This window comes from Chionomys nivalis, chromosome X, assembly GCF_950005125.1.
Source record: "Chionomys nivalis chromosome X, mChiNiv1.1, whole genome shotgun sequence".
In the NCBI taxonomy this organism is placed as follows: domain Eukaryota; kingdom Metazoa; phylum Chordata; class Mammalia; order Rodentia; family Cricetidae; genus Chionomys; species Chionomys nivalis.
The window spans coordinates 129,789,212-129,813,601 of NC_080112.1; the positions used below are offsets into that span (position 1 = coordinate 129,789,212).

Below are 24,390 nucleotides of genomic sequence, written 5' to 3' on the forward strand. Positions count from 1 at the left end.
AAAAAAGAAAAAAAATCCCAAATAACCATAGGGGAATTAGTGGGAATGAGCAAAGTAGATATCAAACTCATAGTAGATCTATATTGAGGGATTTCTCCAGCATCAAAGAAGCTAGTAAAAGCAAATCTGGTGTGGAACTGAACTCAGCCTTATTCCTACTGTGAGAGCATGTTCCTATCCCTTGTTCTGTAAATTGCAATCATTTCCATTCTTCTCAGCCACCTTACAACCTGAGTATTTACTAGGAGTTTGATATCTACTCTCTGCGCAATCATATGTAAAAGTTAAATGAATGATATATTTAAAAATTTGAAAAATCAGTATGCTCTATGCAACACATATAATAACAATTATTCATAGTGTCGATGTGCTTCCTAATGTCAGAGTATACTGGTGAAAATTATACAAACAATATTTACATGTTATTCATTATTGGTTGCATACCTTCCATTTCACCCACATTACTTATACATGTAGAGGAAGAAAGCTTGAGGTTTTAGCAAAGATCAAAATTAATTATGAATTGTAAAATCATTTATCTACTTCTAATAAAGCTTAAGAGAATCTAAATTGGAATGTATACCAGATATATTTAAAATTCCAAAGGCATAATTTCATTCATTCAGTTGTTTTGAAAATTAATAGTCTGATATTTAAAGGTAAAATCCAGCTGTTCAGGCCAAAGGGTAATTTTAAACTAAGAATCTTTGAAGGAAAATTATCCATCTGCTGCCCAACATTGACAACATTGACTTCAAGACCGAACAGTTGCTCCTAAATCTCCTAAGTGCTTCTATCCAGGAGAAAGTCACAGGAGACTGACTCTCACATTTAACTTTAATGAAGATCTTAAATTGGATGAAACTATTAATTAATCTTCCTAATTTGCAGTACTCAAGGCATTGACTCTAATGATATTATAGAAACATAAGTGGCTAATTTCACTATGATGATGAGAATTACCATGCTTGAGCACTTAGAAGATACCAGGCCTAGGTCTAAGTTCTGCCTACTTGTTATTCCAAGTACGCTTACGTTCTTACAGCAAATCTATTAGGTGGGCTCCACTTACTATCCTTATTTTTCATTTGATAAATATGAGACGCAGAGTCATTGAGTGTCCTGCCAAGTTATCCATCTGGGAAGAAGTAAGGCAGGATTAGGACAACCAAAGTGCAACACTTAGAATCTGTTTCATCCCTCTGCCTCCTTGTCATAGAAAGACTTACTATGGTATTACATGTGTTTTGTTTTGTTTTGTTTTGTTTGTTTGTTTTGAGAAGTACCATTTGCTCCTAAACAAGTAATTTTCAAACCTAGGTAAATTCTACCCTGACAAGTAGAGATATTCAAAGAATGTCTATTATGAGATGAGACTGAAAGTGTTAAGAAGGCAGAGAGGAGGGCCTAGAGGCTATTTTTAGGGCTGTCAGATCCTATCCTATTGATATTGGAACTCCACCCTACTATTGACTTGGTTTCTTCTCCCTTCAGTTTTTCTTTTCTTTGCATCCCAAGATCTTGCAAAGAAGAATCCCAGAAAGAGGAAAGTGGGGTCAAGGGAGAAGGAATGTTGTGACTAAGTTTGCAAACTCCATCAGTGACTGATCCAAGAGCCATATTTTTGGCATCTTCTCACTGCCGCCTCCTTCATAACTCTGCTGCCTTCTCTCAGTTTCTGTAATACTACATGACTAATTTCTACTAAGAGACTCAAATTGATTTGCACTCTCTCAATCAGATACATGCAAATGATATATTAGAAATTGTGTGCTCAACGAGCCCAACACAAATCTTTTCACACCACCAATTTATCTTTCAATTATGTGCTGTACTCCCATACTGTCAAAATAATAATCATACCACCTGATAGCACGGACATTTTTATTTCTTGTCAAAGTGTACGTGTTTATTCCTATCATTTTATTCAAGAGGCCTGAAGTTTTTTTTAATTACCAATAGAGGCTCCCCCAAGCTAGTGTCTATTGCAAATATGCATCTAATTATTAATGAGTGATTTGTGCTTCTGTTTTGTTTTTTATTATTGTTGTTGTTGGTAGTGGTGGTGGTAGGTTTTTAGTTGTGGGTTTTGTGTTTTGTGAGGTAAGCAGGAAAATGTGGGGCCAAGTGGCATCAAAATGCTGCGTCGCTGCAGGAAATGGAAGCAGCTAGAACATGAGCTTAGGTGACTTATACTAACAAAAATTAAGGTCACCAACACGGCCAGGGGCTTTCGTTGCACATTAATTCCTAATCTCTGATTGAGCTTTCATGCTTTCTTTTTCTCTCCACGTGGAACTTGAAGCTTGGTGGGGCTCTGGAATCTTTCCATTTCAGTTTCACTTTGGCAAGCATGAAATAGCAAAGTATCTGGTTCGTTTCAAGAGCTTTAGGTTAGAAGACACTAGCTTGGAAGGCGCACTTTCTGTCAAGTTGGCTCCCATGGAGATATCCTTACTGGCCTCAAGCTTCCACAATAAGTTCACACTAAAATATAGTGCTGATGGTAAACTCGGCCACAGGAAAGAGACTGGATGGTAAAACTTCTTTACTACCACTGACACTGCTATCCAACTGAAATAGTATGTGTAACATGGTCTCATATGCTAAATGCTCTTTAGAGACGCAACTGTAGATCTTGTCATTAGCTTCAGGCTGCTACATCCCAGGGGTAAAAGGACTCAAGTGCATTGTTAAGAATCTTATTACAAAGAGAGGACTTATTGTCCCCCCAGAGTTAATATAAGAGTCAAGACATTCTTTAGGAAATGACCATTTTTTATCACCTTAGGTGAAACTGGATTACAGCCCACAATCCTGCATTCTCTGCCTTTGCTATAGCTTACCCATCGGTCATCTCAAAAATCAGCTTGAGTTTTGTCTTAGTTACTTTCCTATTGATGTGACAAAATGCCAGGATCAAGGCAACTTATAAAAGAAAATATTTAAATTATGTGCATGGTTTCAGAGGGTTAAAGTCTATGATGGTGGAGCAAAGGCATGGCATCCAGGAAGAGATGAGAGTGCACACCTTGGTATGCAAGTAGGGTGCAGAGAAAAGCCCACCAGAAATGGTCTTTTGAACCCTCACAGTCTGCCTCCAGTGACATGCCTCCTAAATTCTTCCCAAACAGTTCCATCAATTGAGGACTCAATACCCAAATATATGAGCCAGTGTGGCCCATGATCATTCAGACCACCCAACATTGAGAGCACTCTCACTGTAGGGTGATGGAGAGCTTGTATATGCTCACTTAGCACTTGCCTATTTACCCCACTCTCATTAGGTTCTGAGTTTCAGAAATAATCACGAATGAGAAGTGTAGTCAGGGACACCGTCCTGATATGGCCTCATTCATTCTAGGAGTGAATAACAGGCTTATACATTCTGAATCAGTAAGCACACCAGGAAATGGAGGCTTCTCAGTTCTTTCATACTTTTCCTCCTATCTAGCTCCAGGTCTACGGGCTATAAGACGGAAAACATTTGTTCTCAGCATAAATCTAATGCAGCCCTCTAAAAATACCTCATTTAGTATAATCTAAAGAACAGGAGTGAATATTTTGAGATAGAATTCCTTAAATTCCTGACCCTCTTGTATCTACCACCTGATTTAGGCAATTATAAGAACCAGCTACCATACCTGGCTTTAGAGATGAGGCCAGGACTCAGGATTGTATCTGGGGCCTTGTGAACACTAGGCAAGCATCCTACCGACCTATATTACCAATCCCCAAGGAGAATTTTTAAAATTAATGTTCTCTTTTTTTCTTCTCCCTTGCTTGTAAGTGTAAAGCCAGAACCTAGGTTAAGTTGAAGTTTGTAAAATAATAAATAAATAGATGGAAACAATATCCCAAGGACACGTGGCATGAACTGCTGAGAGAGCATGTTATCTCTGTGCTCATCTTTGAACATTCATAATCTTCTGTGGCTGAAAGTTAACACTTCTCCTCCTTCTTACATACCTATGCCATTACATGGACTTTCTCACCTATTGTGCACTGTAGATGGTGGCGCTGAGTGAAACCAGTCTATGAGCAATTCCAGACTCACCCCCAGAGAGACAGAAGTTCCCTCAGAGGTCAATGAACTAGCAAAGCAGAGTTTGAGGTCAATCTAGGTTAATTGGAAGCTCAAATATTGACTGCCTCATTTTGGTAAAGTTAAAGAGTAAACTCACTTATCATTATAGTAAGAGATAAATAAATCAGAGTTGTGAGACAAAAGTTCTTTATTGATGATAATGATTATTCTATTTCTTTGTACCAGGATATCAGGTTTTATGACGTACAGGATGTTTACTACAATGAGATTCCCCTCTACATGAACTTAGATTATATGAATTTTAAATAGGACGAAAGAAAAATACTAATAAAGTCTTAATGGATGCATAGAACATGAAATGCAACAGATTCTACTTTACATTCATTGCCTTGGGGAACATTGTCTTGAATTATGCAAGTTTTAAATTATTCAGTGTCGTCAGAAGGCCATCTCTTGCAAACCAATGAGACTGAGCATCTACACAGTGTCAAATGAGTGTTGATTTGCAAACAGCGCCTTACTCAATCCTTCACTGACCACATTGACCTGAAATCCATGGACCCCTGCCTCGATATGAAGACACTGAGGATCCAAAAGATTAAGCCATTTTCCCATGTTCATTGATCATTCAACCAGGAATAAAATATTAGTTTGCCAAACCTTCATATGCTTTCTCTCCCCACCCCCCGCACTGGCTGAATGGATATCTCTGTAAGAAAGCATCATCTTGTCATTCCTTAATGTCATTCTTCTAATATTGACACAATATAACTAACTCTTTTCTTCAATTTCCCCCTTGTTTTTCTAATAGCGGCTAATTAGCTACCAATCTTCCTCTTCTCATTCCTGTGCCATTAGAGAAGAAACATGCATCACATTTTGCATCTGAAGATGCAGTCATAGGAAGTAAGTGGTGGTGGTGTTCTTATTAGCTGAGAATGTAATGAAATGGGGCAGACACAAGCACAGGGAAGATTTTCTTGAGTCCTGCTTCTTTCCCTTTCCCTAGATGCAAATAGCCTCTTTATTTTGGCTTTCTCAGATGCCTTATTTGCATAAAACTTAAGGGAGCATTTCTGCAGGGTGACACTATGGTACAGTGAGTACTGTCTGTTATTGCTTGCATATTTTGGGGGTAAGCAGTTGTACTCTTCTAGTCCCCCTTCTTCAAAACTCACATGGATATATGGTTTTGTTAAGGCACTTCGAACAGTTTCCTGGCTTCTATAATGGAAAGAAATATACTCATAAATAATATCAGCTAACTAGACCTGTGTAGCACCCAATGCCAAACAAAGAAATTGATCTCCAAAGGTGTTTCAGAATTGTCGATTGCTGGTTGGTTCATTCAGATGCCAGGTTTGAAGGTACTGCCACCCAATGGCTATTTATGCAAACCACACTTTCATAAGAACTGTATTGTTTAAATTAGCTTGCCCAGACTCCAAAAAGACTATCAGATATAAAGAGAAAATGCATGAGGTTTGGAATGTTGGCATAGACCAGCTAGTCAGCTCTGCCACTATATGACTTTGCCAAGGAAATCTGATTTTCCTGCTTTAAACAGCAGGTGTAAGCTGTTTTAATTAGGCAATAAAAATCACAACCTGGCCCTGAAATTAGAAAGACAGAATTGTGCAACATCATGAATCTTTTGGCACCACAGTTAATTCAACTGTCTATTTTTTGATGACAAAATGGTTGAGTATAGATAAGAGACAAAAGCAAAAAGGAAACCCAGAATTTTTCTTTCCATGTCTGTTGATTTCTGGTGTTATATGATTTTACTATGCATTTAATAAACTCAGTTTCCATTCATGAAATTATGGTTGGAGATAGAACTGGTATACTTCATAATACCAAGCAAAACATGAATTGATTAGACACACCAAGTCTCCTATTCCATACAATGGGAGCATATCTCAAGCTCCTCTGGCCAACAGGTAACCTCCATTTCAACAAGCATTAATCAAATTTCATTTCAAAATTTTCTCTTCGAAGTTAGAGAAAATAAATTTTTTTCTGGGTAGAACAGAAATGCTTCTTTTTTGCTTTGGCATCAGTTTGTTGCATAGCTTGAGAATAATTAAAAATGCAAACCAAGCAGGAGGTTGCGAAGGATAATTGTTCAGAAAGAAAAATAGTGCTGGGGAGATGGCTCAGTGGATGAGTTTACTTGCTGTGAAGACAGGAGCTCCATAGTCTAAAGAAATCACTGGTAACCATATAAAAATAAGTTTGGCCATGCACGTCTGCAATCCCAGTGTCAGAAGACAGACACTTAGATACTGGGATCTTGCTGGCCAGCCCACTATTCTAGCTAAAATGGTGAACCTCGGGTTCATTGAAAGACTTCCTTTCAGAGAATACGGTGGAGAGTGATAGAGGAAGACCCTTGACTTCCTTCTCTGACCTCCATATATGTGCACACAGGTATGTGCATCTCTCCTGCACACAAGCACCTTCTGTCTCCATGATAAAGAAAACTAACTAGGAGCATTTAGATTGTCCTATAAATTCCATTTTGTTTCTTTTCTATTAAAACTAATGCTTGGTTGATCATAGTCAGTTGTGAATCTTCTCCACTACAGAAAGCTTCTTTCTGTACGTGTTAATAAAAAATACTTTTTATTAGCTTCTGGAGGCATGTCACAGCTCTCTGGGGTCAGTCTAGAGACTAGAATGCACTTTAATTGGGACATTAATTGGCACACTGTCCTGTGGGAATGCTTTCCTGAGGAACAAAGAGAGTAGTCCCTGTAAAATGATTACCCATAATTCTATCCTGGGGATCAGTGTGGGATAGAAAATGTCTTAATCATAAACAAAGGACCTCTTGTCTTGGGAATTGCTGTCACATCTGAGTACAGAAAACAAATTGTAGGATGCAAGCAAATACACTCACGACTGGCTTTCCTACTTTGAAATTGAGTTGAGTCTGCAATCAATGAGACACTAACTCTAGAAAACTTTCTCAAGTTTTCAAAAACATCAAGAGCATTGAGAAAGCATCAGTGAGAATTACCTCTAAAGGATGTTGACATGGTGCCCAAACAACAGTAAGTACATCAGATAGGTGCTTACCTAGAGCCAAGAAAACCTAAACCATACAGTTGGTTCTACTTTCCACCAGACTGACTTGTAAACTCTATGAACTATAAAGCTATAAAAACATAATAAATCTTCATTCCCTTAGTGAAAATAGGTCCAGAGTAACATGAACATCATTAGCTTGCATCCCTAAAACACATGACCTACTGAGCAGTTCATGAGGTTTGATCTGCTCCCATTTCCATCCTGGGCTGGCTCACCCCTCCTGAGGCTACCTGGAGGTCTCCTGCCCTAGGTAGTCAATACTTGGTGGGTAGAGTACACTGCAGCCTAGTGCTGATACTTGCTGGACATAACACACTTCAACCCAGAACTCGTAGGGATCTCTCTGCCTTAGACTCCTGAGTAACTAGGGGTGGCACGGTTCTAAAATATAGCAATAATTTTAAAACGACATATTTTTCTTGCATTTAGTTATCTTTTGTAGTTGACCCTTCATACAAAATAGTGATTTTGAACAAAATCTGTACTTCTTGGAAATTGTGTTAATCAAATGTGATTTATGGGACACTTGCTAACAGTTGAAAGCCTTATCCTCAGTGGCATAGATAGAAAAGTATTGCCTTTCTATCCTGAGAATATTCCATACTTCAGTTGTGTAGATAAAACACATATGCATGGACACTGAACTGGGTCAACTAACTATAAATACATTATAAAACCTTTAGATGAGTGAGAGACTGTGGACAGAGAAAGCATTCTATCAAAGATAGAATTTGGGCTACTCCTTAAGTAATTATCTAAAAATAAATAGAAAAAAAGGTGATAATTTACACAGTGGAAAATTTTCAGAAGAATTTCTGAATTTAATAACAGATCTCACATTTTACACAAGATAACTCCTTGATCTGTGCTCCCCACTTCAGCGTTAGATGTTCTGGTGTCCTTGAGAGGAACATCACCATGAACTGGAATTCACTGGTATGCCATAGGTGCTAGGAGGTTGGGAGTATTTGTTTTCTTTCCTAACATTGGGGGTTTCCAACTCAAAATTGCTAACATTTGGGCTAAAGAACTTATGGCAGGGGAAATCCTGGTATTAGAGCATGTCCACCAGCATCCCTAACCCATACTAATAGCACCTCCCAGTGGTTATTACAAGGAAAAGTATCTGCAGCTATTACCAGGTTTTCCCTGAGGTTCAAAATCACTCCCTCAATTTGGAAACCGCTGGTGTAAACGAGTCACAACAGGAATGGAGCTGGCTTCCTAGGGGGTAAGTCGAATTGCTTAAACAAAGCGCAAAGTTTGTGTTAGGAAAGAGTAGGGTGAAGTTAAGTAACTAGGACAGGCACATTCTGTACAGTATCTCAAATGTCAAAGCACACAAAAGGCACCCATAGTAATGCTTAAGCACATGTTTCCAAATTAAATAATTTTTTGGAAATTCATCCTATAGAAGTGAAAGGACAAAGTGACACTAGAAGACACTGAATGCACAGGGACCACTTGCTACAATAGCCAGATCTACCAGCTAATAGCTGAGCGTGTAATGGCATTTTTGGAATGAATAGAGAGTAAACACTGGTACTTTGCAGCTAGAAATGTGAAGTCTATACAACAGATTGAATATTAGAGTGAGAGCAAGGAAATAATGGTAAAAGCAGAGTTGCTAGTGAGAGGACTCTAACGAAATGGATGGATGAGGGGATATTCAATTAAATTGACTGTGTAGATAATAACTGGAGACAATAGAATTAGCACAAGCATATAGGAGACGTCATGGCTGAGGGATGGCTTTGGAAACACAAATATATGAAATCTCTGGATGAGTGCAAAGAAAGATTCTTTCTCGTTCATTTTACACTCTACTCTGGAGCAGGCAGTCCTGGGTTTTTGAGAGATCCTGGCCTCTTCAGCGTAAGATATCGCTATCTCGAAAGAGATCCAAGGTAGATGTAGAAAGGTTAAGTCCTAAGGGATATTTTGGAAGCCCTCAAATAGCATGCACTGCTTTTTTCACATTCCATTGTGTAGTCAACTGGTCTAAAACATCTAGTTTAACTGGTGCAAGAAATAATGGGCAATGAGGACTACTGAGAAGTCAAGAACAATGGCACTGGGTTTTTGATCCTACTGCACGTACTGGCTTTGTGGGAGCCTAGGCAGTTTGGATGCTCACCTTACTAGACCTGGATGGAGGTGGGTGGTTCTTGGACTTCCCACAGGGCAGGGAACCCTATTGCTCTTTGGGCTGACTAGGGAGGAAGACTTGATTGGGGGAGGGGGAGGGAAATGGGAGGTGGTGGCGGGGAGAAGGCAGAAATCGTTAATAAATAAATAAACAATAAAAAGAAAAAGAAAAAAAAAAAGAAATGAGATTCTCAAGAAGTCTCTCCTGTAGGGCATACACCAGCAGCAGTGGTGGCGGCAGCAATTCTACCATCTTGCAATGCACAGAAAGAAAAAATCTATAGAAGTGGGTGAATTTATTGAGGGTGTGAATATAGAGTAGAAATTAAAGTAGAAAGAGTTAAAGAGACACAAGACATGGAAGACGATGTCTCATAGAAGAATCATATATGGTCAAAGACTCTGAAAGGGAACCAGGCTTGTGTAGAAGCTGAAAGTGTCACGAGGAGAGATAGTCCCATGAGGAAGGAGAATGTAGGCTTTTGATAAGATCTTTGCTTTTGCACATAAAGAACTGTCTGGGAAATATGATAAGACTTGTTTGCCTATAACTCATTTGAAAATGAGCAGTAGAACATTTTTTCATTAGAATATTTTCATGAGGCTCTAGAAACCTCGATTCTATCTGCTTGCCTTCAGGGCCTTCTCTGCCTGGAATGTACTCCTGTCTACCTGTTATCACGCCCTCATTCCTAAAATGCACCACATATACAAAACACCAGATTCCCCTCCATCTTCTGTGTTTGAGGCTTTGCCTTTACAGTTTCTTTTGGCCATTAAACTCCCAAAGGTTAGGGACTAGCAAACATTTTCAATAAATAAGCACTCAGTGTTTTAGGCTCTGCAGGCCATTTGATTTTCGGCATAGCTGCTCAACTGTGCCGCTTTAATATAAGTGTAGCCATAAGCAATATGAAACTAAGCAAGTATAACTGTGTTTCAATAAATATTTGGCAGATATTCAGTGAGTCAGATCCGACCCTTGGGCTATGATTTACTGCTCCCAGTCTACTGTGAACCAAGTCCCCACAAGTGTAATCAGAGAACTTCTGGGAAGAATCAGTAAGCATCTTAGTCATCTTGCTTTTTCAGGTTCACCTTTCACAGCGCGTACCACAATGCTCTTTACAGAACACTAGGCTATGAATGGCTGTCATGGTTTACATTTCTTAATATTGTTTTTGAAACTGTTTGCTTCAAAACTATTATTGTTATCATTATTATTAGTGTGTGTGTGTGTGTGTGTGAGAGAGAGAGAGAGAGAGAGAGAGAGAGAGAGAGAGAGAGAGAGAGAGAGAGAGAGAGACAGAATGTGTACTGACCTGTAGAGGTGGAGGTAGGAGGACAATTTTAGGAGAGAATTTTGTGAGTTGGATCTCTCTTCCTACTGTGGAGTTGGAGTAGTATCTATGTGAGGCCATGGGGCTTGCTCAGTAGATAGCTGTACCTGCTGAGACATCTTGCTAGCTAATTAAATATTCTTAAAAGGAGACTTGCCACGGTGGCATATATTCCTATAATCCCAATGTTCTGAAAGCCAAGATGAGAAGATGGTGAGTTCCAGGAAAGCCTGACCTATATAGCAAGACCTTGCTCAAAAACTTAATGCTAAAATTAAATTAAAAAAATAAAAATACCTGTAAAGAATCCAAGTCAGTGAATCATAGCAGCATTTTGAGAGCTTAATTACCGTTGAAAAACTATCCTGCAAGTTGGTCGTAAGTAGTTCAGGAAGGGATCACATAAGCTCAAGAATCATAAAAAGAATGTGACAGGAAAAGATGTGAGCTAAAAACTTCTAAGGATTAGCAGCCAAAGGGAGAGAATCTGATGTTAGAGCTGGTTAAAAGGAAGAAAAAGGAATTTCAATCCTGAGAGAGTAACACCAAGGGACATCACATTGTATGTAATAGACCTAGCCCAACACCCTCTAACTCCATGTGAATAATGCATTCAATGCCAGCACTTTAATACTGGAAAGAGGTTCCTAATTTGAAGGAAACTGAGAGATCAACCAAAATAATTAAGATAGTGAAAGAATTCATTTATAGGCAGCTATAAAAGAAGCCAAATACATGCTGAGCCTGCAGACAGTCAGGAGGAGATAGGAAAAGGGTTTAGAAATTCCTGTGAGCACCAGGAATAAGAGAAATATGGTCAGCTCTACTGGACTTCGTTCTGTGTATGAGTATATCTCAGGCAGTGACAAATTCTCTTCATTATGAGATCTTAAAATATTTACAGGAAATCTGAATAATATATAACAGAGAATATTGTGATTAGTAACATTTTATTATCACAGAATAGAGTTGCTTCAGATAAACAAGTATAAAAACAATTATTGCTTACTAAGGAAGAACATTCTGGAATTCTAGGTATGCTAAGAGAATTTAAAACTTGTTATATTCCAACTTATAAGCATCTAATATATGAAGGATATATGTGGATATTATTGTTTAATATTATCTGATTTAATGTAAAACATGCAAAATGGCTAGAATATTCCTTCTTTTCATTCACAATCATTCATTTATCCATCTATACATCCACCCCACATTATTTTTTATTTCTTGTTTTTATTTTTGAGATTATAATATAGTACATTTCTCCCTTCCCTTTCCTCCCTCCAAACCCTCTCACACACCCCTCCCCACTCTCCTTCAAAGTTATTTACTCTTTTCCACTAATTGTTGTTGAATGCATATATGTATATACATAATTTATTCTTACCCATGATTTGTCAGGTACTGTATTGGAATGCAAAGAGCAATTCTGCTCAAGTTCATTCTTCTAAAAACAACCAACTTACCCAAGCACAGACCTATAAAACCAGCTTGTAATCTATTGATAGAGCTAGAGAAACAGGTGATTAAGAAACAATAAATTTGGTAGCGTTCAGTAAGAGAATTAAAAAAAATGTCACCTAATCCAGATGGGAGAAAGGAGAAAGACTTAAGGAAGCTTCCTAGGAGAGTTGGCATTTCTGATAGATTTTGAAAGATTCTGAAAAGCCTCAGTCAAACTATGACTACCCATCCCAGGTAGAAATAATGATACATTCCTGGGAAGAGGATGGCAAACTGGGCCATCTTGGAACAATGTAAGTGGGACTGGCAAGTAGTTCCAATTGTCTGATATAGCATAAAGCAGATAGCAATCTTAAAAAGAATAAGTGTGCTACCAGGACATCTGCCGTAATACAGTATCTTCTAGACATGACAGGGAAGCAGTACCTTTAATATCTCAGCAGTATGGTTGACCTAAAGAATACCTGCACCAGATCCACAGCCAAACTTCAGGCCAAGCTCTGGGAGTCCAAAGACAGGTAGGAGGGATTATATGAGCAAGACGGGTCAAGATTATGAGGAGGAAATCCACAGACACACTGAATAGAACTCTTGGGAACTCGCAAACTCTAGACTTGCATGGGAGCCTGCATGGGACCCATGGAACTAGGCCCTCAGCATGTTGAGTAGCTTGGTCTGTTTGAGGACCCCATTGCAGTGGGACCAGGATCCACCACTGGCTTTTTGAACCCCCTTCCCTAAGGTGGTATGCCATGCTCAGCCTTGATGAAGGGGGGAGTGGCTTGCTTGGTTCTGCCTCAACTTAATCTGTCAGCCTTTGTTGACAACCCTTGGGAGGCCTTACCCTTCAGAGGAGTGGTTATGGGGGTGGATTGTGGAGAGGGTGAGGGTAACAGGAGAATGGGAGAGAGGAGTAACTGTGGTTGGTATGCAAAATGAATAAGAAATTTAAAATAAAAATAAACAGAATACCTGAACCATTTGACTTACCAACATTGGTAGGGAAATTTCACAAAGCCACACTCTTAGATGAAGAGCTACAGGGAAGTAATGACTGCAAAAGAAGGACAATCAGTCTTTTCTATGGACACCCCCCCCCCCCCGATATTATTCAGTTTCAAGTTCTCAGCCCTAAACACATGTACATGAGCAACACTAAGTGAATTAAGTAGGGGCAAGTGAATGTGAGTAGGTGTGGTGGCGCGCGCGCACGTGTGTGTGTGTGTGTGTGTGTGTGTGTGTGTGTGTATGTAAAACAGTAGATTATAAAAGAAGAGGACCTGAAATTGAGGCGGGTAAAGGAAAGAGTTGGAGGAAAAGGGAAGGGGTGGAAATAACATAGAGTACACATGTATGAAACTGCCCCAAAATAAAAATAGTAATAATAACTGCATTCTATTGTAGACATTTTCATTTCCTTGTTAACTTTTCTCTATTCCAAAACTGTTTCCTTTAACAAAATCACACCCATATAAAGTCAAATAATTACAAGCCTTTCTATAGCATTTATTTTATCCTTGACATTATCCTAAACTCTGCATATAGTAAATGATTTTCTTCACCACCTCCTCGATGAGACTGGTACTATGACTACTCATATTTAACATCTGAGGAATGGATTCACCAAGGTGAAGCAATTTAGAGATGTTAACCACATTCCGTAGCAAATGTACTTCTTCCACTCTAAACTTTGTACTCTTTTGCCCTCTGTGCTGCTGCTAACTTTCTAAATAAAGAGACTTTTTATATCATTCCCTGCCATAATGCATCCAAAATTTGGTCTAGTGAATAAACACAGAGACAATCAGGTATTTGTGGGGAAAGATGCTCACAGCAGCAAAATTTGTGTATGGAGGAATGCAATTGAAAGTAACCTAAATGGTTTATAATGTGTGCCTGCATTGGAAATGATGATTTAGGAGTACGTAAAACTGCATGACAAATGCCATAAATGTCAAAGGGAATGGAGGCTATAAGAATGTGACTCTAGGAACTGTATTATGTATGATCAGGTAAGAAATACACTAGTCAACACTCTATTTCACCTTGAATCTTGACTTTGATGTTTTACTTTTATGCTTTGAGGTGATAATTTAACCCTTCTTTACTCCAGTTTCCTACTCAGAAAATGGGGTAATACTATTGGTATAGGGCTTAACAATTATATACATATGTGATACTTAAAAGGGTAGTTGACAAGTACTTAGAGTGGAAAAGGAAAAACATAGTAAGTAAATCCATAAACATTAGAGTTGAATAGTACACACTCATTTGGCAGTTTGAGTACCTTTGACAGTCTGAGATCTGCAATGTTACAACAACCTTATTTTTCCTTGCTGTACCATGAAAATGTGTAGAGTGAGATGTTGACCCTTGCAAAGCAACAAGAGTCACAAGTTCCCGCTACCCCGAGTCATTGTCTCATGTGTCTTATATTTAATCTTCTGAGTGGTACTAGCATGACTTTTGTACCTTGTCTTTAGAATTATAGGACTTTTTATTGCTACATAATTATGTGGTATAGTGGGATGTTCGGTAATTTATTTTGTTCTTAACTCTGAAACTTGAACCCAAAGTCCCATATGTGCTGAATATGACTGATACTACTGAACTATACACCAGACTCTGATGTGATATTTTAATTTGTGTATATATTAAGTGATAGTCAACTTATGGTAACTGGCATACCCTACATCTTGAACCTTTACTATTTCTTTCTGGCAAGTTGATTCAAAATTGTCTTTTCTAACTATTTTGAGGTATATGATGCATCACTGTTAATTATGTTAGTCATTTTCTGCAATGTAAAATTAGAATTTATTCCTCCAATTGCAGCATTATATCCATTTATCATATCCAATCTCTGGCAGGTGCTAATATACTCTTAACTTTTATGAGATAATAAGTGAGATCATTGTTTTGCTTAAGATAGTGTCCTCCAGTTTCATCCATGTGTGTTTGTTGTATTAGATCACACACACAAACACACACACACACACACACACATGTATGTGTGTAACTTCTTTGGTTAGTCTTCTATTGGTAAACATTGGTTGCAGCACGAGGCATGGTAGTTTTCTAAAGACTAGAAACACTTGGCCATTACTTGGGCTGTTCATATAATGTAGAGCTGGATTTTCTGGCAAGCCTTCACAGCTTCCTTCTTCTTCTCTCATCCCATCCTGTTACTCAGGTCTCCTATGTGAAGGCAATTGACATTTGGATGGCAGTGTGCCTTCTGTTTGTGTTTGCTGCCTTACTGGAATACGCAGCAGTGAACTTTGTCTCCAGGCAGCATAAGGAGTTCCTGCGTCTCCGGAGACGACAGAAAAAGCAGACTAAGGTAGGCTTGTCGCTCAGTACAGAATCACACAGAGCTTGAGGTTGTTAACCAAGCAATGTAACAACAACAAAAAAATCACCTAGAACACATAATGAAGAAGAAAATGAACTTAATTTTTGTTCTAATAAATTGTTGATCAAACTAGTCCTTTAAAATGGTGGGTAAGGTTAGCAGGTTTAGTCAATATAATTACAAGTCACACAGCTAAGCATGATTTCCAGGTAAATATATTATAATATAATTATATCCCAAATGATGCATGGTATATAATTATATTGAAATTATTTCCTGTTTATCTGAAATTCAAATCTTCTTGGCCTTTCTGATTTTTATGCAACAACTCTAACTAGGCATATAGATTCACTGACAGTTCTTTTAAAACCCTGGCTGAATATTGACAATCTGTATGTGACTGTGTGTACATAACTAACTGATTTGGTGTTGTTCATCAGTGGATCTGCCTTCATGTCAGTGGTTCTCAACCCTACTAATGGTGTGATCTTTTAATACAGTTCCTCATGTTGTGGTGACCCCATCCATAAAATTATTTCCTTGCTACTTCATAACTTCATGTTTTGGTCTTCTGAATCATAATGTAAATATCTGATATGTAGGATCTCTGATATGTGATCCTTGTGGAAAGGTCACGCGATCCCCAAAGGGGTATTGACCCACATCTTAAGAATCACTTGTTTCTATGTTCTGTACCCTACATGTGCACACTGCATGTTGGTACTTTCAATAAGGCTGATATCATTGTCTTGACTTTAGCACAGAAACCTTACGTTTTCCCTTACTTAGAGGTTCATATTTCAACTTTGCAGCTCAATAGCTCCTATTTAGTAGGTTTCAAACTTGCCTGAATATTAGAATCATCTAGAGACTCTTCAAAACTCCCAAGCCGTGGCAGCACCCCACCACCAATTAAAACTCCTTTTCAAGATAAGGCTCAGTATTTCTTCAGCTCCCAAGCAATTGAGTGTGAGGGCATGTTTGGAAAGCAAGCCCTGGTTTATATCTTAGCCCCATGAGGGATAACAGAAGCATTGTGTCTTGCTTGCACTTCTGACTGGAAGAAGAATATGTCTATTGATATAGAGAGTGTTACTTTCTATAACAATACCACTAAAAATTCAAGTAAAAATTTAATGTAGATTATATGCGCTAGTTTTCAAAATCTACCCTCCAAGACTCCATAAACCTGCTGGTGAAGGTAAAGCAAACTCTGAATCATATGCTATTATGCTGGAGTTTTTTTTTTTAAAGAGGGGGTGTCAATATTGCTGCTTATAAATACATAGGTATCAAACCGAGTCATTGTTAGTTTACTTTGAGGAGTTTGTGTATATATGAGCTCCCTGAGTACTGGCTGCATTTACCAAAGGTTTTTATATGCATTTTAAATTTTGTTTAATTATCACAGTATTTTTAATTTACAGTAAATAGCATAGAGTTTTACAAAACGTTCAACTCCAGTATTTTGGGGGAGTTGAAAGTTTCTGTATGCCCTTGCTTATGTCTGCAGCCCTTTTAGGTTGCTTCTCTGGCAATAGACACAGTGTGTGCACAAGATGAAGTAACTAAGCATGGATGAGCATTGGCTTGTCTACAACAGGGAGTGGGGCCGCACTTCAACCCCAGAGCATCCGTGAAGTTTACCAGTCTCATGTACAGCTTAGTTGCAAAATCAACAAAGGAATCTAGCATCAGAGAAATCTGTAGCGTGGTGTCTTAAAAACTGCTGTCTACTTCCCAGGCATATGTACATGTTTTTCAGTCAACTTAGATAAAAACTAAGAGGAATCCAGATGCTTTTGAAAGAGTCAGTCTGGAGCTTACCAAAGGTTTTTAAAGCAGTATGAAAACTTATACTGCTGGCTGACCAGTCTCTTATGCCTAGCTCCATTTCAAGAATATTTTATCTCTCCAGCCTAGGGACATGAACACACACACACACACACACACACACATCTTTTCTCATACTTTGCCTTTTTACACTGTGCTTATATAAATTATAAATTATATCCCTGTGGAACCTAGTTATTTCTTCAGAGAAGTCCAGTATGATGGCACAAGTTCAGAATCACTTGTTCTGTCCAGGAAATAATATTGAATTGTGATGGTTTTTCAGCTCATAAACAGTTCAGTTTGCACCATGAACGTTACAATGATGTTATTGTCTATGTGTGACTTAAGTCTCTCAAAAAACTCTTTTAAGAGCTAATACTGTCAAGGCTCCCCCAAATTTTATCTTATCATAATGGGATTCATCTAAGATTTTTAAGGGAAATGCTGATTCTCAGTGAAATTCAATGAAGACACTGACTCATAAGGCTTGGAGGGAGAAATGAGAATGTGCACAATTAATGATGATTTGGGTAATGAGAAAGTTTTAAAAAACACTATCGGCTCACTTCTTTTGTCTGTAGATGAAAAAAAACTTTTAGTTTCCTTCCAAAATCTGAATAATTGGTAAGATATTTTGGAAAAGCAGTGTAGAAGATTCTTAGACTGAATCTGAGCTCTATTGGAATGAATTCTGTGATTTCTTGACAATACTGGCATAATAGAATAATAGCCATTAAAGACTAGCACAATTTTTAAAACTGTAACTAGTAAAAGAACAGAAGAAAAGAAAATACAGGGTAAAAAGAAAGTAGAGATTAAAGAAAGGGGAAATGGAGAGCAAGAACGATAAAGAAAATCAAATGGCAAAGTGCTCAATCAACCCCAAATGCATTGACAAGTAATACAAAAATTTAGACAAATTAAAATTAAAAAAGATTATCAGATGAAATAAGAACCCAAATTAAATCCAATTCCTTCTTTCCTATAGTACATATAGTTATAAGGGCAATACAGAAGCATAAAATAGATAGATAGATAGATAGATAGATAGATAGATGATAGATAGATAGATAGCATGAAAATGTTAATCAAATAAAGCCAATTGAGTACCTTTAATACTGAATATTTGAGAAAAATCTTCTGCTAAATCCAGGCATGTAAACTCACAACTGTAATTTCAAAACTCAGGAGGCTCAGACAGGAGATTTTTGTAAGCTATATGGCAAGCTTGGACTATCTAGTGAATTCTAGGCCAGTGGTAACTTGCATATAAAAACAAAAGCAAATACACGAAATTATTATTTATATTAAAATGATAACATGGCCTTGGATATGCAATGATTAAATTAACAAATAAAAAAGCAGATAAAGCCACAATCATAATGAACAAATTTAACATACATCTTTCAATAATTGATGGAAAAACAGTCAATTAAAAGTCATTAAGGATGTAAATTTAGCAATAGGATTAATAGACTCACTGTACCTAAGACTGAAGAAAACGCATATTTTTCAAATGCAGAAGGAACATTTTGTTAAGTTTACCACGAGCTGGACTATAAAATAGGTCGCAACAAATACCCAGTGTTTTAACATGTTTTTCTGTTGCTATAATGAATACATTGACCAAAGCAACTTTGTGGAAGAAAGGGTTTATTTGCCGTACACTTCCAGGTCATAATCCATCACTGAAGGAAGACAGGATAGGAATCTAAGCAGAACTTATGGAGGAATGATAGCCAGTTTATGCTCATCAGGGCCTGCCTATACATGGTGCCATCCACAATGGGTTGCCCCCACCCCCCACTCCCAAAATGCCTATCATCAGTCAAGACATATTCAAAGGTCAATCCAATGGAGATAATTCTTCAGGAGAGTGTCCCTCTTGCCAGGTGAGTCTAGGTTTTGTCAAGTAGGTAACAGGTACTACGAATCACATCAAAGGACCAAAACCTGTTATAAATTAAGTACTGAATATGTGCTCCAATCAAGTGAATTTGGGCTAAATATCAACAATAAAATGATGACTACAAAAACTTTCCTAAGTTTGAAAATTAAAACATACCGCAAAAATAATCTGAGCCTTAAAATAATTCACACGGAGCATTGTGAAATACTTTAATTGAAAAATAAGTTATGCATATCAAAATGCATTATCTTAAATAAAGCCAGGTTTTTGGAAAATATCTATTTCAAAAGATTATCTTAATATAGACAGATTTGCAAATCAACTATCTAAGCAACTATCCCATGAATATGGAATAACAAATGGGAAGTCTTTGAATGGATACCTTGCTCAGCCTAGATGTAGTAGGGAGAGACTTGGACCTTCCACAAAGCAAAGTGCCTTACTTTCTCTTAGGATTAGAGGGGTATGGGGTGGGAGTGTATGTGGAGGGGATGGAAGGAGGGGAGTGAGTGGGAATTTGGATTGGTATTTTTTAAAAAAAAAAAAGAATCTAATAAATAAAAAAGAAAAAACACAAAGTATGTGTAGGATAAAATTTAATTAGCTTCAAGAATGTCCCATTGAGTTTGCTACCTAGAAGAATACTTTCAATCCAGTATTTAGAGAGATACTAGATTGCATTAACTGGTTAAGTGAGAATGTTGAAAAACCAAGAGTAGATTACTTAATAATTTAGCATTATAATTTAGTATTCAGTGGAAGAGCTAGGGAAAAACAAATTTTGTATGCTTTTACTCCTTGACATCATTGGACTACTCACTTGCCCTTGTCTTCTTTCATTAATTTGTCAAAGCTAAGTCAGGAAATGTGGTGTTTCCATGGAGAATGAGACAAAGAAAAACAGTAAATAAAATTGAAGAAATAGGTAGATACTTTTCAGAGCAGTGTACAAGATTTCACTTTATGCTAATGGACTGGAATTCAAAGGGTGGTCTTAAATTTACAAATAGGATATCGAGATAGGAAATGGATATGAAGGGGGCAGCAGCACACCAGTTAGGAAAAACTGTATGCAAAAGATGATGGTGATTTAGACTATCATGTTTGTTCTTAGAATGAAGGGAAGTAGTCAGATTTAATACTCAAGCATCCATTCATTCACAAATATTTATTTGTTACATACTATACACTGAACACTATCTATATCTTTAGACTTGGTTGTACAACAGGACGGACAAAGTATAATTCTTTGAAGCTCACGTTCTAGTGGTCATAACTTGGAGGCAAAACCAATGATTCATGATGCTTTTATATGAGAAGGTGAGCAAAAGAAAGGAATTGAATATTATGTAAATTTTTGAATTAAGCAACTGTGTCATTAGAACAGGGTAGTTATTGTATTAAAATTGAGCTTATTGTAATAGAATCAAATTTAGAGTTAAATTGCAGAGTCCTATTTGATATGATCAAGTTTAGATACTTATGGAACAGCTCAGTTGAGCTGGTGAGTAATTAGATGAGTTCATGAGAGAGAGAAAACCTGGACATACAATTGGAAGTGACTAGGAAACAGATAATGTCTGAACTTAGCAAAAGTGGGTGAAATCACCCACCAAAGGAATAGAAATGGAAATGCCCTGAAAATGGAGCACTCAATCACTTAGAGAGCGTGTCTGGACTAGGTTGAACTGAAAAATAAATGAAGAAAATGGTGGCAGATTTTAGCTAGCACTTGCAATTGCCTTTGTCATTCAGGGAAGCATAGGAGCTAGAATGGAAGAAAATGTGTTCATAAAAGGAATTTCCTCAAAAATAGAAGATAAAAGAATATATTTGACAAAGGGAATACTCAAATGAAAAGGAAGATATTAACACCACGCTGAACAGAAAGCATAAATTCAAGAACAAATGTCTTAAGAAGATCTTTCTTTAAAAAAGAATTGTAAAATATCCAGAGCAAAGGAGTTAGCTTCATATAGAAATATGTATTTCATTTTACCCATGATTTCATTCATCACCAACTTACTGAATAAGATATTAAAGGACAGAGAAGTTAATTTGTCGATATTCATGCCCCAGGTAATGAATGTCGTAGCAGAATCTCAGTTAAAATACTATCTCCTAAAACTCTGTGTCTCACCATTATACAGAGGAAATGGGACAATAGCTATGACTGTGACTCAGTTGGTAGGTTCACTGATGGTAAGATGAAAGTTCCTAATTCTACCCATAAATTCTGAGATTCATTACTGGCTCAAAGTGAGACGAAAAGAAGAAATGTAGATATATTGAGAAAGACGGTAAAAGTGTTCAGTAGCAATTTGGCAGAGTGAAAAGGCCAGTATTCAAAGGCAAGAGAGGAAACTAGAAAGCCAAAGCAGAGACAGTATGTATTCATATAAGAATCTGTAATAGTCAATAAGCAGGTGAATGTTTTTACCCAGGAAGCTTCCAGGCTCAGGTCCAGCCCCCAAGAAGACAGATGTTTGAGTATATATACAATTATAGTTCTAGATGAGTACCAGTAGGTAGAACATGAAGAAAGTATGACAGGAGAGTTGGAGGAAGAAAAGGAGGAAAGAAGAAAGATAGGAGGAAAAATGGAAGAGTTTAGCGAGAGAGTAGTTGTAGCAATGTGCCCCAGACTAAGGTAGATAGTGTAGGGAGAAAATGAAAGAGACACTAGCTATTCACATGAAGTAGCTGGGTTTAAGGAAAGATTTGTATAGATCATGTACTGGGAAGCAAGATGATACTTGAGTTTAAAGAGAGACATCTCTTTAAATATTTTAAAATACTTCGTACTTCTTTGAGAATTCCTTACATGCATGCAATGTATTCTAATTGTATTCATTCCATATTCCTCTGCCCAACACCTCCCAGACCCATTCCCCACACCTTAGCTGTTTCCAACTTCATATGTTAGATTATATTTTATAACCCAGCTAGTCCAATTCATGCTGTCCATATACTCATGGTTCTGGGGCTATCCACTAGAGCATGGTCAACCTACCAGAGACTACACGTTTTAAACATTATACTCTTCCTTTCCTAGAAGCCATCAACTGCCAATGGGCCCTCAGCTAGGGGTCGAGGTTTTCCATCTTCTTCCCCATCTATGCAAGAACGGTGATTGGCTAGATACCATGTAGGTCTTGTGCTGGTGACCACTGCTGCCATGAGATCTTGGGTGTAACAGAGCATCAGCAGAAGATGCTAACTCACCTGTCATCTCTGGCCTTTCCAATCTTTCTCTTTTTTTTATTAAATTTATTTATTTATTAAAGATTTCTGCCTCCTCCTCGCCACCGCCTCCCAATTCCCTCCCCCTCCCCCAGTTAACTCCCCCTCCCTCAGCAGCCCGAAGAGCAGTCAGGGTTCCCTGCCCTGTGGGAAGTCCAAGGACCTTCCACCTCCTTCCAGGTCTAGTAAGGTGAGCATCTAAACAGCCTAGGCTCCCACAAAGCCAGTATGTGCAGTAGAATCAAAAGCAAGAAACTAGACTGTAAAAAACTAATCAACCCAATTATAAAATGGGGCACTGAGCTGAACAGAGAATTCTCAACAGAAGAAGTTCAAATGGCCAAAAGACACTTAAGGTCATGCTCAACTTCCTTAGAGATCAGGGAAATGCAAATCAAGACAACTTTAAGATACTGTCTTACACCTGTCAGAATGGCAAAAATCAAAAACACCAATGATAGCCTCTACTGGAGAGGTTGTGGAGTAAGGGGTACACTCATCCATTGCTGGTAGGAATGCAAACTTGTGCAACCACTTTCCAATCTTTCTACTCCCTCTTCTCTGAGGCTTTCTAATCTTTGAGGGAAAGGGGTAAGAGATATGCTAGGAGAGAGTTACAATTGCTGCTTTACAAAATGTACTGCATTTTTTTTCAAAATGGAAGTTGCGTGTTTTCCATGAAAATTGTCTGAAGTCTATACATCTAAACAGGAATTAGAAACAAAATCAAAATCAAGAAGCAAAATACCCCACAAAATAGAAAAAAATCAAATAAACAGGCAAAGTACTGACTTTTTCAATATTTTTGAATCTGATAAGAAAAAAAAGGTGTCATCAGTTGCTAGCATTCACTGAGGGCTTGCTCAATGTCAACTATTACTCTTAACTCGTTCGTGTTTAATTATTCGTTCAATCCCCACTGTAAATGTGAAATAGTGTAATCATATATCCAACTCGTTTTGAAGTCCTGATTTAAGCCTATTATCCAAGTGCCTTGTATGATTTAGTATTTATCCAAAATTGATAATTTTATAGAAAATATTTTATTAATATCTAAATTAAATGGAAGTGCCTTTTAAACTTCTATTCTGTGCAGGTAATTTAAGCAAATTATAACTTTAACACATAGTGGAAGCTAATAACAAAAACAACAAAAATAAACAATACTACCCCAGGCCTCTTTCATGACATTTTTCATTTGCAGTGTCATAATTAACATTCCCTTCCTACGATAGTTTGCTTAGCACTCCCTCATCAAATGAAGTGCACTCAGACACAAGGGGCTAACAGCAGGCCAATCTCTTGGTCTCTGGCAGAAATAAAACACTTCTGCCCCTACTGGCCACTTACAAAACCAGCATGCAAGATTTGTGGAGCCACCGTGCCAACACTTGGCAGCAGAAGTAGTAAACAAGAAAAATCAAAGTTTCCATGAAGAGACAAAAAGCATAAAAGAGCCTGAGCAGTCCTGTTTTTCAGACTTTGAATCTTAGGATTGAGTAGTTCCCACTTTCCACCATCAAGAATGCCCTTATTTGAATAAACTGTTCATTATACCAGTAATGAAGTTAGTACTTTATCCTATTTTACAGATGAGAAGCACAAGCCAAGAGAGTCAAAATAGTATCCCCAAAGTCACAATGCAGTCTCTGCCACTTCTATTGTTGGTAGTTTAAATACCTTAGTTTATGATCTAATGCAACACACACACACACAATTAAATATTTTAATGTGCTGTATGATTTTCTACGCTTTTAAAAGGTAGAATCAAGACTGTGATAGGGTAAGTAAGGTAAATCACAAAAATGCAGAATCGCATCCTGATTTTTATATTTTACCTTTTTTCACTGTAGATTTTTGCATCAATAATGACTTTAAATGTTGCATGAAAATCTCACTTATCTTAAATCCCAAAGTTTTGTCCATCTCCCTTCTTCAGTTTTGTGCC

At 37.6% G+C, this 24,390-nt stretch overlaps 1 protein-coding gene across 2 annotated transcripts in view; it reads left to right on the forward strand.

Moving 5' to 3' along the window:
- Glra2 (glycine receptor alpha 2) overlaps nt 1-24,390 on the forward strand; it is a 195,824-nt gene that overhangs the window by 132,792 nt on the left and 38,642 nt on the right. For both annotated transcript variants that reach the window (XM_057759574.1, XM_057759575.1), the window contains one exon: nt 15,293-15,442. In XM_057759574.1, coding sequence (XP_057615557.1) covers nt 15,293-15,442 — 150 coding nt within the window. The remainder of the gene's footprint in view (nt 1-15,292; nt 15,443-24,390) is intronic.